Here is a 20,078-nt window from a genome sequence, read left to right on the forward strand (position 1 = left end):
TTATGATTTTCCTTTAATTCACATAGGAAGACCTTGATATAAAACTCACAAGTCAGTATTTCTCTCTTTCAGATCCTTCAGAAAACTTTCCATTGACATGACCACAACACAAGACTTAAAGAATAGATTAGCTGAGGTCACTGCCCGCCATGTTGACGAGTATTATTTCGTTGCTTCTTTGTGTATGTAGTCTATCTTTTTATCTTGAGCCTGTGAAGACTGAGGATTATGTCAAGTTCTTCTAGGCACTATAAATAACAAAAAGATATAATAGCCATTCCCTCTTTTTAAAAGCAGATTTAATCCTAAACTACTTGACACCATCTAGTTCAAGAAGCAAGCTAGCAGCCTGGACAGGAGAAAAATGCGTCACTTGAATTCAGCTGTGCTAAATAACACTAGTTACCCTTTCTCCCATACATACATACACATCCAAACAGGCTTCTTACTTGCTTGTTCTCTCCACTTCATCATCATTGTCTTCATCAAAGGCAAAATCATGGTTACTGAGATGCTGGTTGAAACGAGTCTGGAGGATAAAAAATTAACACTATAATTTTTGTTTATTTTTTCTATTTCAGCATTACTTATTTGGAGACTAGCTACCACTTTACTTACTAAGACTTCCTGAGCAGTTGATGAGGAAAACCACTTATCGATCAAGTCTTCTAAAAGTTGTTATAAGAGGATGTAAAATCCTCAAGCATCACCAATTAAAGAGCAAGAGAACCATTTTTCTTGGTCTGTGGAGTGCCTTATTATTTATGCAAAGCCTTGATTAGCAGAAGACTGGCTATTGGAGGAAAAGCACCACTCAAGTGTACTACCTACCCTTTCTTGCAAGTATATCACAAAAAGCACTGTGGAATACTACTTTCTGACAGAAATATTTGCCAAGTTTTGGTTGATGTGGTCTACTGAGCATGAAGAAAAATGGATTTTTGAAGCAGCAAATACAAAAGAAGTCAGGAGTCTCTTTACATAGCTGTATTTATGTTAGGGTGTTAAACAGAATTGCAGAGTAACTAGTATGCCAGCTCAAAAACTGTGCACTAAGAATGCCTTTGTGCAGGACAATTTACTGTAAATTACAGTTAACTCAAAGTTAGTGTATACTCAGAGCATTCCATGGGGAGCTTGTGTAGAGCAGCTGGTGTGCCGTAAATTCATATACTACTATACTGAGTACTCATTAACTTGGTATATCACATTACTACTTAGCAAACAGAACCAGGCTAAAGATTTCTACGACACTTGGAAAAGTCTATCTTCATAGAATCATAGAATGGTTTCGGTTGCAAGGGACCTTAAAGATAATCTAGTTCCAACCCCACTGCCGTAGGCAGGGACACCTTCCACTAGACCAGGTTGCTCAAAGTCCCATCCAACCTGGCCTTGAACACTTCCAGGGATGGGGCATCCACAACTTCTCTGGGCAACCTGTTCCAGTGTCTCACCGCCCTCATAGTGAAGAATCTCTTCCTTATATCTAATCTTTCAGTTTAAAGCTATTGCCCCTTGTCCTATCACTACATGCCCTTGTAAAAAGTCCCTCTCCAGCTTTCTTGTAGGCTCCCTTCAGGTACTGGAAGGCTGCTATAAGGTCTCCCCGGAGTGTTCTCCAGGCCGAACAACCCCAACTCTCTCAGTCTGTCTTCATAGGAGAGGTGCTCCAGCCCTCTGATCATCTTCGTGGCGCTCCCCTGGACTTGCTCCAACAGGTCCACATCCTTCTTATGTTGGGGGCCCCAGAGCTGAACACAGTATTCCAGGTGGGGTCTCATGAGAGCAGAGTAGAGGGGGAGAATCACCTCCCTCAACCTGCTGGTCACGCTTCTTTTGATGCAGCCCAGGATACAGTTGGCTTTCTCGGCTGCAAGCGCACATTGCCAGGTCGTGCTGAGCTTTTCATCAATCAACACCTCCAAGTCCTTCTCCTCAGGTCTGCTCTCAATTCATTCTCTGCTCGGCCTGTATTTGTGCTTGGGATAGCCCCAGCCCATGTGCAGGACCTTGCACTTGGCCTTGTTGAACCTCATGAAGTTCGCAAAGGCCCACCTCTCAAGCCTGTCAAGGTCCCTCTGGATGGCATCCCTTCCCTCCAGCGTGTTGACTGCACCACACAGCTTGGTGTCATCGGCAAACTTGCTGAGGGTGCACTCAATCCCACTGTCCATGTTGCCGACAAATCTTATGTGTCTCCAATTTAGAGACAAGATGTCATACAGGACTGTGTCAAATGCCTTGCACAACTCCAGGTACTTTTAAGTCAGGAATTTTAGTCACTTGTGCTTCACAAATGACTGTCTTAAGGTCTGTGCATCTCTTGCTGTGTGTCAAAAACCTGCAAAGATTAACTATGCAGGCAATCAATCCACTGAAGAGATTCTGAACCTTGGAAAACTGGCCATAATTTAAAGACATATGGATAGAATTTGTGCAAAGGGAAAAACAGAGTTAGCTAACTTTAAAGAAAATCATATGCAAGTAAAAAGAAGTGCTACTGCCCACATCTCATCATGCAGTTCATCAAATGCCTAAACCTACAACAAGCCCCTGAAGGGGAAGAAATATGGCCTCAATTTCAGACTACAAGGAGCTTGGAAATCTTGTACTGTGAGGATTTCAGTACGTCACCTATTACAGATGTTGTCAGTGTTCTACATGTACAGGACACTCTCCCTAACTCCCCCCCCCGCCTTATTGTCAGGAACATCTCAGTGTTCACTCTTTATAGACTGACATACTTGTTCTTGTTCAACAAGAGAGGATTTAATTAAGGCAGCAAGTTTTGATAACGCTTTCCATAGGTCTTCATCTACAAAGAGGAAACGTGGTTCTTAATGTGTTAAACCAAGTAACAGTTTATAGAAAATGACAAATTATTAGAGTATTAAAAACTATGAAAGAACCCAAACAAAGCTTCATACTGAGCAAAAGTTACAGCATGGAATGCAGAGAAACAAACTATTGATACTTCTAACTCCTTCCCAGTTTTGTGAGTTCTTTGTGTCATTCCCATCAGTGTTGTAATTAATCATATCCCTACTTGTAACTAAAGAGAGGTTAACCAATCTGTCTTAATTGATATTGTTAATTGGTTATCATACTGATATATCACTGATTATCTGTACTGCTAAACTCACTGATTATTGCCACAGCTACAGTCACTGTTTTCAGTTTAAAAGTTGCTGCTTTAAGTATTTATCTTCACTGGGACAATTAAAATACTTTGTTTCTGTAACACTAGTAATTCACTACTAATTAAAGTTCTACTCCTGGAACTGAATCCTGGAGGGCAAAACCCTGTCTCTGTCTCACTTTCTTGGAATTTGCATCAGAATTAGATGCTGCCATCACATTTACTTCTACTAACGTAAAGACAAGATTTTGCAGGAAAGAAGGTTCTTTAAAAGTGTTGAGATATTTCAGAAAACAAAACCAAAACCAACACTTGTTCATCTGTGGACGGACTAACTCTGTCAATGGAATAAAATTCCACAAGATACTACTCACTGATTTATCGAAATAATAAATAATGTTTCAAAGAGCATAGATGGCAAGTTTCAAAAGATAAAAACTGCGAAAACTTAGGGAAAGAGGGAAAGAAAGTGGGAAAGCTGTGTCTTTCAGAAACAGGAACTGAATAAAATTAATTAGAATCAACAAACACCACAGGCATAGCAGTGGCCCCTCAGAGCATCTACAAACAGTATTATGCATGTGTGTTAGTGAAAGCAAGAATAACATTATATAAAGGAACATAACAGAGCATGTGTTGATAAACATTAAAAATAAAAAAAAAAAAATCCCAAAGCAAAAACTTCTAGTTCCTGATGGTCAGACTCTCTCTTTGAAAAAATATTTTTGCTACCAATTTAAATGTTTAGGGGCACAAAATCATACAGGAAGACCTTCAAGGACTAAACCAAATAAAATGGGATTTACATACAAAGAAAAAGCAAAAGGGGAAGGAAAGGAAAATATCTGGCTGTAAATAACAACATTCTCCAGAGTTTACAGCTCTGTGAGCTAGGCATGGAGACAACAAGCAACACATGTTTTTGAATAGGTAACTTTCCTCTAGGAGCTGTAATATAAATGACTGCAAGGGAGGGGTATGTCCAGACTACTTTGCAAAGAAAGAAAAAGAAAGAAAGAAACTCTTAATAAATTCCAAAAGGAGAGCCATAAATCTTTTTCAATGCTTCACTAGGCAAAGTGACATAGTACATGCACCTGCAAAAGCTGTCAAAGTCATTTAAGAAGTCCTTCCATTACTGACGTACCCTGCTGTTTGCAGTTATTTAAGCTTTTAATTTCTGTCTTTTCTGCATTTTGAAGTGTGTAACCTTTTTTATACCTTTTTATGAAAAAAGGACAGACTTCTGTTTCCTTCCTGATCAGCATTCTAATAACAACCAGACCATTTAAATTTATTACTGCAAGAAATGATACGGTAACACTCCTTTCTTGCTGCACCAGAACTTTATAAAGTCTTAATAGACTGTTGTCATGTTTTTTTCTATAAAATAAAGCAAAAAACTTCTTTAAAGTACTCAATTGTTTTGCTTCTTCCTACTAGTTCTGCTTACATACTAAATCTACTATTTAATATATCTACTTTATATCAAAACATGAACAGGGATTAAGCTTTTGCTCTTTCAAATTTTTCTCATCTTCAGGGTCGCTGCACCACAAGAACGCATCTCTCATCTTGCTCAGAATATAAAAGAGTTCAACATACGTAAAAACAACAAGTTCGTGCTCTCCACAAGCCACTGTTGAACCATCAAGCCTGTGTGTAAAGTACACAAAGGAACAACTGGAGCTGGTGTGAGGATATATACCCTTTCTGTATGCATTGCATATATCCTCTTTGGTTTCTGCCCCACTTCAAAATCTCATTCTACAAGTGCTACCTATAGAGTTATGGTAAACGCTGATCACTGAAACCAGAAAAAGAAGGTGCTGACAGTATAAATACGGGTAGAACCAAACAAAGTGAGAATAGGTCCTTAAACTGTTCTCTTCTGCTTGCTGGCAGCCTCACGAAATGTACTACTTTGGCATAAAAATGTAGACAAAATACACGAATGCTAAAGGATTTAAATGTAAGATGGTTACATTCTTGATTGGGCATGAAAGTCAATCTTTGAAATGTCGGCTTTTTATTTAATGCTAAACCTTTCAGAAGCACAGCTTTCTGGAATGAGTGCTTATTGATCAATACTAAGGCAGGAAGTTTAACAAGGCCACTGCTATTAATTGTCCTCAAAGTGAGAAACAAATAATCTTTTGATAAATGGCAGCACACATATAATTTCACATTTACCGGCTACTCAATACATCAACACATATAAAGTTTCAAGAAAAGAAAAATACCTGCTATGGTTTGAATCTATGAAGTACTGTCTCCCTTTCCTTAAAAATTTAAAGATTATTCATTCAGTATGAGAAAGCAAAATAAATACAAGTCCGCTATTATTTATGATTCAGTGTTTTATTTTACCTATACTCCTCTACAACCCAATCACAGATGTAATTATGGCTTCACCTCCAGTAGGGAAGCAAAAGATCTCTCAATCAAACTTCCTAGTTAAGCACAACCCGTTGCCTTCCTTTCGGGTTAAAGACTGTGACCTAAAGCAATGGATAACGAAATCACAGGAAAGTACTTCACATTACACTCCACATGGGGTGTGATGGGGGAAGAGGGAAAGAGGAGAGATAAGAAAAAAGTACAGTTTCTAAACTTTCTCTTGTTCAATGCCCTTCTTGTTCTGGGACATGGTACAAAAAACTACAAGCTTAAAGTAGTGCTAGGGATACCAGTTAGCTACGTGGACACCAGGCCAGGACAGATACAAGCAGTAATTCCAGATTTATTTCTAGAAACTATCCCTTCAGAAAATTACTTGTGAGCTTTCACTCACAGAAAGCAACACAAAGTAATGATGCCTCACAAAAATATTATTCTGTTATCAGAAAAGTTGTCCTAGATATAAATTAAATAGGTATTATGTAAGATGGCACATTTGCTTTTCAATTTTTTAAAAATTATTATTATAACACAGGACTCATGGATAATTTAAAAACTATTAATGTTAAATAGAAAAAAACCCTTCATCCTTCCTAGGATAGAAACCTTCTCTGCTTTAACAGATTCGGACATACAGACGGTGCATTTGAAAGAACACGAAGTGGTCAGAAACATCCACAGCTGTATGCCACGAGACAAAAGTGTCATCAATTCTGAGATCCTCTTAATTAAAATAACAGGGAAACAGATACACAAAAAAGCAGGTTCCCAATGACAGAAAAAAATCCTTTTCTGTGACAATAAAGAGCCTGCAAGAGCAGGAAATCCCTAAAAATCTGTTTAGAGACACAGACAACCAGAAATGTGTAGATAAGAGTATGGGCACAGTACTTTGAAATTACAAGTAAGCTGTCATGCAACAGAGATCTCCACTGACTTCTGTAAAATTAAAGGAACCATTAACATCCTTGCTGAGGCAGGATTTATTGTAAGGAAGGATGATAAATTTGTTGAGATACTTAGTCATGGATAGCATATAATAATTATGTTCTGAATTACTGTGGTGAAAAATTAACAAACTCTTAAGCTTTCTACCTTTTATGTACGCTATACTTGTGAAGACAGATAATATTTGAGTATTTTGCAACACTGCTTTCGATTTTTAAGGATTAATCATGCTTCTGCAAATATTTTTCAGAAACAGTTATGTCTTACTCCAAAACAGCAAATAAACTTCCATTTTCTCTGAAGAATTGCAGACCATTTTTCCCTCAGGAAGCCTGCACCACCTCCTGTCCCTCCGAATGAGACCAAGACCGCACGCTGCCCACAGTCAGGTGTCACCTCCAAATAGCCAGATCTCACTCACGCTTCCCAATGGGACAGAGGCTATTCTTAGCGAAAACGGCCATTTTCAGCTGACACACTGTGGCACCATGCCACAAACCTAGCTGCAACGAGTGCACCATCCGAAGGCAGGCTGGCTTCACTTTAATTGGCAACAAGCAGAAGTGTTAGTCTTTTAAAATAGGACACAGAGCTTTTTCAGTGCTATTAGCAACAACTAAAGCGAGCACCTCTTTTATAAACAAGTATTCTTTATGGATTTTTTTTTTTTTGTGGATGATTTAAAGAATCAGATTCACCAGACAGAATTTCCAGTTACAAAAAATAACAAAGAAAAATATCACTTATTTTTCCTTTTTAATGGTTATTAATGCCCTACGTTTACTCAATGATTAGAGGGAAGGAAAATGACAGAATGGAGGGTTGAGGGGGTCATAGTGGAGAGAGGAGCAAGAATATAAGGGGGAACACGTGTCAGAAGAGGAAAAACTAATCAGTGTCCATATGCACAAAGGCATGTGAATATCCATATACATAAAGGCAGAAAAGAGAGCATGTTTTTGAGGTAACAGGAAAGTCAAGAGACCTGCAAGTAACTTGGGTGCATAGTGTGTGACTTCAGCGAATCAAAACAGCTATAAACCCAGTTTATCTGGCTAGAACATGCTACCTATTTACTACAATTCCTAAGCAGGTAAAACAGAGATTACCGATCTTTCAGTTAAAATGTATGTCCTATCCTTACATCAGCAGAACTATCACATGGTAAAATCACTGCTGGAAGTGCTGTTGCAGATCACGCGCGACTTTTTTCAAAGGAAAACTTACCAAACACCCTAACCATGTTAAGTGAATAATACAAGTGACTGAAATTAAAATGTATGATGTGGATGTGATCCTAAACACAAACACCATAATACCTCCAGACTTCAAGATTTAATGGGAAACACCAAATGACACAGAACTTTAGACAGATAAAACCTGAGCAGCACTGAACTCTGTCCATCAAACCTATGGACAGTGGAAAAGCCTATTTGAGGGAAGCTCTGTATGAAGCATGAAAACAGAGAGACTAATCACATTTGCAAGAAAAAAAGACTGTGCCTTAGAAACAGAAATATTGACTCCACTCACATTTCTGTCTAAGGCTCGCAACCAGAAGAATTAGTTAACAAGGAGGAGCCCCTCCTTGTTTCATACCAGTAGGAGTCTTCCGCTCAACAAAGAAGGTCTTTCTCTACAAGGTGCTGGGAAACATGGATGGCACTCAGATTTGGATTACCTTTACTAATTTCAGATACTTCAGGGCCTAAATTAGAAAATAAACAGTAGGAGAGAGGCATCATCAGGATGTAATCTAGACTCTAGGTGGGCTGAATTGCCCTTTGGCATGCCTCTCTCTCCAGTTTCTGTGGAAAGAGCCCAGGGTAGCACTGCTACTGACTTCAGCATCTCAGTAGTGTCTAAAATTAGATGGGTTGAATCTGGGCTTTCACATTCAGAGACACTGAGATCCCTGCACGAAAGGCTTTTGTTGTTTCTTCTACTTCTTCCTTTTGCCCCCCACCAAACTTCATTCTTTAACTGAAGTTCTTCATTTTTTTCACTCTTATGTACAGGGTTAGAGAAAGAAAGAAAAGACTGGGGAACATACAGCACTAGAGCTTAAGTTATAGACATAAGGTCGTGCTCTCCAAACGTTCAGGCCAGAAGGCAAAAGCAACATGGGAGTTGGGACACAGGTCCCAACTGCTGGCTGACAGTTCTTCTGGCTCCCTGCTTTGGCTAGGTGGAGCCAAAATACAACCCATGGCAGATAGAAGATACACAGCAAATGAAAGCAGAAGATACCACTGTTACATTAAGATGTCAAATTCTCCTGATGAAAAAATTCATCCAGTTATTTCAATTAACTATTAAGAACAGAAAGGTTCATCCAGTTCTGAAGGTATTTTGTGAAACAGCATTTTTTTTTTCAGATCCTTCAGAAAAAAGAAACCTTTGTAGACATACAAGTACAGTTTGTTCGTTTGTAGAAGACCTCAGAAAGGCTGCCTTTCTATTTGTGAAAAAACTAAAATAGGCGACAATAATAGCCAGAAAAAGCATCTGCAAACTTTTTGTTTGTCTAAATGTCTCTCAGTAGGATAAATCAGAGGTAGATGTGCTGATGATTTTGCCCTGAAAAAGCCAAGTGTTCTACTAAATGCCCACAGGGTGACAAAAATTTCCAGAGCAATTTCCTGACCATTACCCTATCTTTCCACTTTTTTTTTTTTTTTTTAATTGGAATCATGGTAATTAGTGGAGAGATTTCTCAAGTGATGTTTACTGCAAAACTCAAAGGACAGGCAGCCACAAGGTTTACGGGTGCAGAACGAAGCACAGAACTCTGCTGTGGAGACTTGCAACAGTCCTTCACTTAAAACCATGGTGAGAAGAGGTTGGGGCAGAGAACAGAAAAGAGCTCACACTACTAAAAATTTTAAAAAAACTTTACAAACTTATATTGATTCTTTTTTCTTTAAATGTGTTCACTGACTAAGTTACAATCAGTCATTGTCACTGTTTAGAGGCACTATCTATTATCTTCTTGTTGGGGGGTGGTTTGAACAATCTTGTAATTATACCTCTACTTGGCAGTGTATATTTCTGAAAATAAAATTATGCATGACACATGAAAGCATCTAAATGTTTAAGTTGCACAAAATCCAGATAGTCTTTCAGTTAAAAAAAACCATAAAGGAAGTACCGCTTGATTTCTAAGAGGTGCTCTGTTGTAAAAAGCAAGGTTTATACAAGGCAAAGGATACATGTGTGCCTGTACTACTCTGGAAACGTATCAGAGCCACGAGAGGGCACTCTCGTAATCTACAATTTGAATTTTTGTTGCCTGGCTTTTTCATTTTTAATTAAAAGGAGATCTGACTGTTTTGCAGAATGAAGAGATCTTACTTGACACACCAAGACAAAAGATTTTTCTCCAAATTAAAGGAAGCTAATGATATCGACAATATTTTTCAAATTACACCACAAAGAAACTAAAGAAACAGAATTTACTAATCAACCAAAGCGTACTTCAAAACTGCATTTTGCAGGAAGAAAACGTGATTTACATTAAAAACTAGCTCTTACTGTTTATGACATCTGTCAATTTGTAATATTTTAGTCAATGAAAGTAGAAGATACCTCCAGCTATATAACCAGTATTATCTGTGGATGCTAGGCACGGATGTCATCTCAAGCACATCATCTGAATCCAAATACAGGTAAAGGGCCTTAATCAGAGCTTTTACATTTCTGAAATTATTGTGGGGCTGTCTGCGGGATTATTTTTTTCTTTTTTCTTAAAGGGGTTCAGTCACCTTATACAGCATATGTATATTCAGCACTGCATTATCACAAGCATTTCCTCCCCCTTTTATGTTCCCAGAAAAAAACAGTCTTCAGAATAGCCCACTCTCACCACCTTTTTCAGGTTAGGAGGGTAATCAGTTACTGGAAGCCCTTTGTAGCTAATGATTATGTCATTTATTTTACTGGCCATTATAGGGGTATTGATAAATGGGGCACTCCTGAAGGTAAGGTTATTCTGAACACATCTTCCTGCCTGACACTTGCTATCTTTGTTGAACAGAAGCCAAGTATACCTACTGCAAGCTGAATTATATATTGTCTAGTTAGTAGGATATACTGCAATAAAAATGCAAAAGCTACATTTGCAATATGCTTTTAAAGAAGAATAAAAAAATCCTAATTCCCTTCCATTCGAGAATACCAAGAAAAAAAGTTTAGTCTAACTTGGCTTTTATTACCTTATACAAAAGTGTTTTTAAAACCTTCTTAGACACTCTAGATCCTGCAAAGTCATGGGAAGTAGTTCACTTGGTTTCTTCTATATACGAACATTTTAAGTAGTGCTGACACACAGGGATTCCTGGCAAATCCGCACTTAGAATCCAAATGCCCAAGTTTCCATTACGGCTGCAAGGTAGTGCATGCCTAAAGGTACAGGTATTAGATACATTTCCTTAGAGACAAGGGGGCATTGCTAACTTACTAATTATAAAGTGAACTCGTAGTTCTCATTTGGTATTCTGGAAATCTTCAAGAATGTTTTATTAGCCACTAAATACATTAAGGACTATTGACATCCCGAAATACTCCATTTTTAATAAGCTACCCTATCACCTGATGTAACAGTAAAATTACAAAGATCATATTCATGAAATCAAACAGATCTTCCTGACATTCTACCAAGGCTCATAACAAACATGCTCTATTTTTAATTATATATTAATTTGGAACAATTTTATAGAGTGCTCACTGCATTTAGGCCCCTGTCTACGCAGAAATCTGCATTACCTGGGAGCATATAATGAAACAGAATTAAAATAGATTATGCAAAAACCTGAATGCACAGTAGCCTAATACATGTACTGCCGTACCCTCCTCATCAATAGTTAAAGGAACTCAGCAATATCATTGGCAAGATACCGCAAACAGAGTTGAAGCCATCTCATGCTTGCATTAATTTTTATTTCAAAAATTTTAGCTGGTAATTGCTTGTATCTTCTACATACCTAATTAACATAGGAGAGAAAACATACCAGAGACATATTATTAGATCTAGGCATGAAACAGTTAACAGCAGTGCACATGCTAAGGTTTTAATAAGGCTTAACAATAAAAAGCTTCAATCCTCCACTTTCACTAGATTTTGTTGTTGTGGTTTTCCCTTGCTTAGGGCAATCCATCTGCTAATGTTGACTTGCAATATAGTTAAGCTCGCACATGTATAAAAAGCCTAGAACAGCTAACCTAAGCAAGAGTAAGCTCAAATGAATATTACAGAGATAGAACAATTCATCTTAGGCAAAGATTAATTGTGTGGGCGCGCACGCGCGTGCACACAGGCACATATGAGCGCACTCCTGTTATTTCTTTTTTTAGGAAAGACTTTCAAAATGCAAATTATAGGAGGGCAAGCTGATTGCTACAGTTTGCAGTAACACATTTAATTATTTATCCTCTGATTAGGTTTTGACAGCTATTTTACATGCTATAATTTGTTTTGATTTACTGTTAATTTTTTTAAAGTCTATTGCCGATCTGGCAAAAAAAGATACAATAAAACCACTATGACAGCAGTGATAAAGCTTAGTCAATATTCATTGTTAAAAACGGCTCTGCACTGTGACCAGTGCTGGTATTCTCCCTGGGCCAAACTGGCCTTGTTTTCAATAAAACCAGAGAAGTATCCTTTCCCTTGAGCCCTGTTAGGCCGAGGCTGCAGTTGGAACTGTCATCTTCACACAAAAGCAAAGGGGTTGGGTTTTACAAACGCAAAGCCTAATTGGGAGATCTTCATGGCTGTACCCTTGACATTTATTAAAGCCTCATCAACAAAACAGGAAATAACCGTACTAATTAGCAGACCCACATACAAACTACTATTTGCTGGGGTAAAAGCAGATTCACTTCCTATTGTAAAGGAAACGTCCTTCCAGACCCCAAAATCCTGTTACGAACCAATTATTAAAATGATCTCTTACAGTGAAGCAAAGTTTCATACCATACATAATGTTTCGAAGTAAATATGTTTTACAGCATCTCAGGTAACTCCTAGTTAGTATTTACGATTAACTGTTTCCAAGAAGCGGAGAATGAAAAGCTCAATGCATGCATCTAATGTGACATAAAATATAACACCAAAGTCTTTGTATTTTCAAGTTTTTAAATGTTTCAGTATGGAAGAGATAGTAATAAAGTACAGAGGTGCCTCCTGTTTGGAAGCAAGAAGATGATTAAAAGCAATCTCTCTCTTTTGTTTGTTGTTTATTTAGGTTTCAGAGGGATATTCAAATACACTGACATTGCACCTTAATATCTGGTCCTTACTTTAAATATCTATCAAAGTGCAGGAACTGCACGTTAGAACTATCCTTACACTGCTATAGACACTGATAGGCACTATTTTAGAAATCTGGGTGGAAAGGTTCATTTGCGGGATAAAGAGTTACAGAAAAAAGGATTAAACCTGACAATAGCAATTCACTTCTTTTAAACAGCAGACTCAGTACTAGATCAAACATAGCCTCCCTCATACACATGCACTTTTGAATACAAATATGTATTTTTATTTGCACGTAAAGTTTAAAATCACCACTTATTCATAAAGAACTTGCATTTATGTAATCTTATTCAAATACTTATCAAGAATAAAAACAAAAACAAGAGTAGTAACAGTAGACTACTATTTTTTAGAAATATTTCGGTTTGTTTGCTTTTAGGGAGGAGGAAAAAGTGGGAATAGCATGAATGAGAGGTGAAGGAAACTGCGAGAGTGGAGTTCTTGGGGAGCAATCGCCATTTGCTCCTTCCTGCCTGCTGGGCTCACGTGATATTTGGGACAAGAGCTGGGGAGAAGACACGGGGCCTTCGGTTTGCAGCAGGGCAAAACTGCGGGGCTATTAGTTACAAGCTTCATTAGTAAACAAACCCTATATAGGTACATGTATATGTATGTATGTATACACATATGCAAACACGCATGTGTATATGTAGATATCTAAACAAAACTATGGACGGACATGCACTCCTCTCTTGTTTTCAAAACTACAAGATGACTGGTAGAAACAGCAACAATGACATTAGAGGATTTAGCAGTATACAGCTTTACAAACACAAAACCATACAGAAGTTAAATTGTTCTGTCCGAACACAGGCCTTCAAAAGAAATGTTTAATTGTACCAAGGTAAATTATATTCCTTTGTATCCCTAGACTCCCGTACCTAACAGTAGGCAGCACTACCATATCAGTAAATTACTGCAGATTTCTTTAATAAAAGCTGCCTATAAAAATTCACTGACTACAAGGGTACACTTGTGTTACATATTTACGCAGATACATAAAATTGTAGATTCACCTACAGTAATCTGTGAATGTTGGCTTGTAATGCATTAAAAGCTTTTTAGTACCTCACATTATTAAATTATTTTGGTGGGGGGGAACTTGCTATATATTGAAATGACAGTTTCCTATTAGAAACAAATATTTTAGGAAGCATTCATGTTATTAACATTAGAGCTCTATACCCATACATTTAGAATTGTATATCTTCTCTTCTGATACTCAGTGAAGAATATCTACTGTACACAAGTTCCTGAAAGAATGCAGGCACCACAGCTGCCTGTATATAAAAATATACTGAGGGCACATAGTTTAAAACTTTATCACTGGCTTTAAGAGATCATGAAAACACATACAAAGTAAAACCTGCCTAAATATTTAAAGCAGAAAGTCTTTGTATTATTTACAACCCTACTAAAAATAATGACTTAACACTAATGTACAATTTCAACATCATTTAGCAATAATCTGCATCAGTTCTAAGTTAAATTTCACAAGCTTTATATTTATTACAGATAAAAACTAATTAAAAATCAAACTGATTAAACAGGCAATTCAGATTTTAATCATTGCAACACCTAAAGTAAAAAAACAAATGTTGTTAGATCAGCTGCACTGAATGTCTATACTTATTCTCATGAGGAAGATATATGCATTAAAAATCCACATATAAACATTCATTACATGTATTAAAGAGATGCAATAACAATATAATGTAAAAATATATACCCACACATTAAAATATGTACATATGCAGGTATTTATTCCCAGAAAAAAAAAGTGTTACAAAAACTATTTTATCGATATCTTTGAAATAAAACTGTCAAAATTAATCCAAAGACGTTACAACACTTGTCAAAGTTGAGAAACTACACCTGTTACTTCAAATCAAGACTAGAAAGGATTAGTGAACAAAAGGACAAGAGATTGGCACCATATTAACTAGCTGACTTATTAATAAAATAATAAACCATAACTATCTCAGCAAGGTTAAAGGCCGTATGACTACCAAATTAATATATTAGAAATACGAAATTGATGTGCCCCACTATAAGAAACTAAAAAAGACAGCTTAACACAGATCTGTGAATAGACCAGAATATATTTGCTGAGAGAAGCCTTTATCAAAAACAGTATTTAAGAATTAAATCTCAGATTCATACTTATAAATCTCCTGTTTTTTCCCCTGAACAGGGATGAAATACGAAAAAGATTTTTCCTCCATTCAAGCAGTATAGCAGTATTTCTATAAACATAGCCTTTTAATCTCACTATCCAAACACAGACAGTAAAAAATCTTGAACAGATTCACTGATGCATTACTGTAAGTGGCAAAAAATTTTCCTCATATGTATGTGAATAAGAACAGAAGTTTCAGGTGTCTTACCTGTGCCAGTCTTCGTTTTTCTGAGTTTGCTCTTTTCTCGTAATGTAATGTGTAGACGGGAGCAGTCTGTACTGCACCAGCGCTGCAAGTTCCATACTCCTCCTCACTCTCCTGCAACAAAACAGATTTAAATTCCTGTATTTATAATCATTATCTGCAAACGTACCCTCCATATTATGCATGCAGAATGCATTCAAAATTATCTTGCCACAATCCATTACTGTCATGAAAATACCATCTGTAGTAAGAAAATAAAATTTAGCTTTTCAGGAAGCTGAATTATCAACATTGTCATTTAAAAGATGAATTGTTCAAATGTCTAGGAAATATTTTTGAAAGTTTTCTTAAAATAGCATAAAATACATCTAAAAAAAGATTCCTTCTCCCTACAGAAAAATCTTAAGTGGAAATAAAATCTTCAATGGGAAAAGCAGCTGCAAAATGCCTAAAACATCTTTTCTGATATTTCTGCAATGTTGCTTTTACAAAATGAAACTATTCCTTCATTTTTAAACATTGCCATTGTCCACATATCTTATGAAGCTAAAACAGACAACTACACCTTCTGAAATACATTGCGCTGCAAGACTCTCCCATCTCAAATTCTCAGCTTGAAGCAAAGGCTTCGATTGTGATATCAAAGCAATCAACTTTATGAAAACATACATCCTGTTAATGTATCTTTGAAGACCTCTGTTGTTCTATGATAAAATATGCAAACAATAAAGAGATTATTCAGTGGATGCACAGAATGACAGATAGTTGCCAGAGGGCTCGTTATGAAAAATGTATTGTTGAACAAAGGGCTAAGCATATTTCAAAAGTCATTAAAAACACAAATCTCATGTGATTTGTAAAGTATAAGCTTCAAACTGATACAGGAAGCAAGGTAAGAGTAAAAAAGTGTACTACATACCTTGTGTTTTAACTTACTCTTCACTTCTTTTATTCCTTGTCTTGCCTGATTTTTTGCCTAGAAAAAATAAAAGGACTTTAGTAGCTCTGCAAGACACGGGCTGTAGTCACGGAACATGCTTTATGATGCCATACTTATTTTACCTTTTTAAACACCTCGTGATACAAAGAAGGACAATAACTTTTACCAAAAATTTCATACATGCATTGTCAGTATATTTCATATATTCATGCTTTGTCTGTATATTTAAGGATTTTTTTCAGTACATGCATGCCGATGCTGTGAAAACATACATACTCAAAAATTCTCCAATATTACTAAGGACAGGCTAAAAATGGTTGTATACATCACTCCTTTATTTGAAATGGTCCTTCAAATTTGAAAGGGTATTTTAGCAGTAAGGCATGTTGGAAAAATGTTAAGATTTTCAAGATGACTGCTACAGTGTTCCAGTCTGGCAACTTGCAGGGCAACATCAATCTTAGGAGAAATGAAGTGATTTCATATGCAGATGGAGATTTTGCCCAGTGTTGCTGAACAGCATAGTGCTGCTATTTAGGGGAGAATTCCGTATGTATTAAAATAGGCAGCCAAGGATCACTGTTGCATAGAAAACAGAGCCAAGAATGTTCTTCAATAGAGAAATGAATTATCAATACAGAATACCATGTTCTTATGAAAAAAAAAAAATTAAAAAAAAATAAAGAGAGAGAGAGAGAGAGAAGGAGGGGGAGTAGAAAAAAAAGAAAAGATGCGGGGGAAGGAGAGGGGACCAAAAGCCCTAACCCTAATAGAAGAAAAGGTATTTTTCTTATATGAATATAGGTAAAAACTACATAAGTTTTCAAGGTTGTCTTGAACACAGGACTTTTAAAAATATATTTAAGGGCATAAATATGTAGAAACCACCTATTTTTCTACGGTTTTCTATACATGGAAATTCAGAAAAAGAAAATAATTTCCTTGAATCAAGAGGTCAGAGAGTCTTTTTGATCTTAAATCATACATCTATAAGCTCAATAACAGCACAATGGGGTGTCATGTAGCAGATGCTAACCTGAGAGCCACTTTAAACTTTCCAGATCATGCTCACAGCATTTGGATGAATTTTGGAGCGTTTTGTTCTAACTCTGAGGGACGGTAACAAGCACATTACTCAAGGTTACCAATCAGTTATCTAGCAATTAAGAAACACATATTTAATTTCTCTAGTAATAGGCTCCATAAAGGACAACAGCATAAGAAATTAAATGGGGCATAAATATGAAGACCATATACACACAGATCCTCAGAAAATTTACCAGTGTTTCCTCAACAGAAGTTCACTTTGAAGAACTTTTACTATCAAAGACATAATTATCAAATTCAAAGGCTGGAAGAAGATCATGTAACCACAGTCTAAGCTAATGCAAACTGAAGAAGAATAATTTGCAGATAACCTGTTAATGAACCATTTTTTAAATTATAAATGAGTTCATGAATATGAAGTATATTTATTTACCTGTTTCTCTCCACAACTGCTGTGTTTTTCAACCGATGTAAAATTAAAAATTCTGTTTGAAAATTTTACTTAAAACACGCTAGCTTAGACTGATGTGCTGATTTATTCAGGAGTACTTACTATGCATCCAACTAGTGAAACATTTGGAAAAGCAAAAAGGAAGCCAAAAGTCTTTTCCCATATATTACAAATGCAAGCTTAAAATACTTCCCACTGCATTTTACACTATTGCTGTTTTTTCATACTGTATGACACCATATAATTCCACATGCTTTATTGGTTAGGCAGCCTTTTAAAACAAGATCTTTTAAGCTCAAAAGTATAAGCATTAAATCCAGTCAAAAGTGAATATTCTGCTATCATCTTTAAAAGAGCAGATGACAGAAAAGACTTGCTGTGCACATTACTGATGCTTTAACACATCTTTTCAATAGTGCAGCACTTAGTGCCAAAGTGAAACTGCATCTGTGTAAGCCAGGACTCCATTTGTCTAGCATGAACTGTATCTGTTCTGAATAGAGAAGATCTCTACATCGTGTTAACACTATATACTACGTAATGATATACTATAACACTAACTTTATATTACATATAAATGTAACATTTACAAAATGTTTTATACTCATGTTAACTTTGCAATGCCTGTGTTGTGTTACGGGACCTTAGCGTAAATGAGAATTTCTATTTTCAGAATCTATATTTTAATCATGTTGTTACCAGGTCAGGAAGAGTTTACAACTGTGTATCAAATATCTAAATGATATTCAAATAAGCTTTTAGTATGTATTATGATTGAAACAAAACCAGCACACTGATGAATGAAAAATGTCTATTGTTACGTAAAAGCTATCTGGAAGACTGAACCAACTCTAAATCCTAGTGCTATATGAGAAAACAAATGAAGCTAAAAACGTTCTACAGGCTGAAGTGTTTTTCTGCAATACATTTATAAAATGCTTAGGTTTTTAAGTATTCAGGAAGAATGAGAGGTTGTAGGAAGTTGCAGTGTTTTTATGTATTATTTATTTGAAAGAGATGATCTTACAAATTTATATGCTGTTTTCACAGCCGGAGTGGCTTTGGTCATTGCTGTGTTGATCAGTGCACTGCCTTTCTGAAATATACAAAAAATGTATTTTAGCAACATTTTAACACAAGTCAAACCTTAAGACAACAGCAAGGAAAAATAAACAGTGTGCTGTAAAGAAGTAACAATCTTCCTTTTAAATCAGTAAGAATAACCACAGCTGTGTTTCCTCCCCAACCTGCTGTCTGCAGCTACACAAGGGTTACAGTACATCATTATCATAGCTGACACATTTATCAATGCATTCTAACAGAATGATGTATTTCCATCCTTCATTCATTGTTACCATTTCAAAATCAATTTAGAAGTTATGGCTATTTTTCATGTGTTCCTATCATATTTATTACGCAACTTAAAAATACTTTGACCTGACAGAAAGAACTCTCTCCTTTAATCACACAAGAATTCTCTTAATCTAAAATAATATATTTTACTAATCCTGCAGAATAACAAGGTTATACCAAGGGTCTTCTGCTAACCAAACTGCACGAATCCATATTAATGAAATTGCTATTTCCTGAAGTGATAAACTCCATATCAAATTGTACTGTCATACTTCATTCACAGTTATGGAACATAACATGATACAGGAAGCAGTAAAATCCCTGACTATACAGACAGAAAAACCTTGTGTGTTTTGGCATTTGTTTTGTGTATGGGACTTTTTTTTTTTTTTAATATTCAAGGAAAGCCCCACAAAATTATTGCATATACCATAGACAAGTTATTTATTATAGAATGTACTTATATTTTCCTTGCAAATTAATTAACTTTTACCATTACATACATACATATAAGGAAAAGGATAAAGATTTAAAGAACAGGATGGCCAGTATAATTACTTAACCAAGTTTATACCTTCACCGTATGCATCCACTGCTGATAAGATCTTGAATTTCCTGAAATAGAAATGTAAAATGTAACACAATCAAACATACATTCAACATTTTAAATGTTTCAACCCCCCTCACAATCTGCATAAAAAATTCCCTTAGAGGATTATTCATTAATTTCATTCTTCCCAGATAGACAAGGAATGTAAAGATAAGAATATGTGTGCACTAAGAAAAAAACTGAGGTATCTCTTATTTCATGTTTTCTATTTTCTTTGTAAAAGCATTATCTTTTCACCACACAGTTTTTAATTCCAATTGAGGTAGAAAGAAAAATTAAAGCTACGATAAGGCAACACACTGCTAAAAAGTCTAAAAAGAAAAACACCAGCATGAAGGAAGGAATAATATATAATGAACTGCATTCAAGCATAATGATCCCACTGGGCAAACTTTCAAGTACAAAAATGACATGGACTGCAGATGGTACCATCCCAAGGAAAAAGAACAAGAGCAAAGTCTAAGGATTATGGCACAACTATATACTCCTG

General features: G+C 36.1%; 1 protein-coding gene across 1 annotated transcript in view; it reads right to left on the reverse strand.

The window, feature by feature from the left end:
- Positions 1 to 20,078, reverse strand: part of DENND1B (DENN domain containing 1B) — a 161,123-nt gene that overhangs the window by 2,831 nt on the left and 138,214 nt on the right. The window contains exons 17-21 of the mRNA XM_075710021.1: positions 19,553 to 19,593; positions 18,653 to 18,721; positions 16,107 to 16,163; positions 15,191 to 15,301; positions 450 to 529 (exon numbers count right to left, since the gene is read on the reverse strand). Coding sequence (XP_075566136.1) covers positions 450 to 529; positions 15,191 to 15,301; positions 16,107 to 16,163; positions 18,653 to 18,721; positions 19,553 to 19,593 — 358 coding nt within the window. The remainder of the gene's footprint in view (positions 1 to 449; positions 530 to 15,190; positions 15,302 to 16,106; positions 16,164 to 18,652; positions 18,722 to 19,552; positions 19,594 to 20,078) is intronic.

This window comes from Pelecanus crispus, chromosome 5 (genome assembly GCF_030463565.1).
Source record: "Pelecanus crispus isolate bPelCri1 chromosome 5, bPelCri1.pri, whole genome shotgun sequence".
In the NCBI taxonomy this organism is placed as follows: Eukaryota; Metazoa; Chordata; class Aves; order Pelecaniformes; family Pelecanidae; genus Pelecanus; species Pelecanus crispus.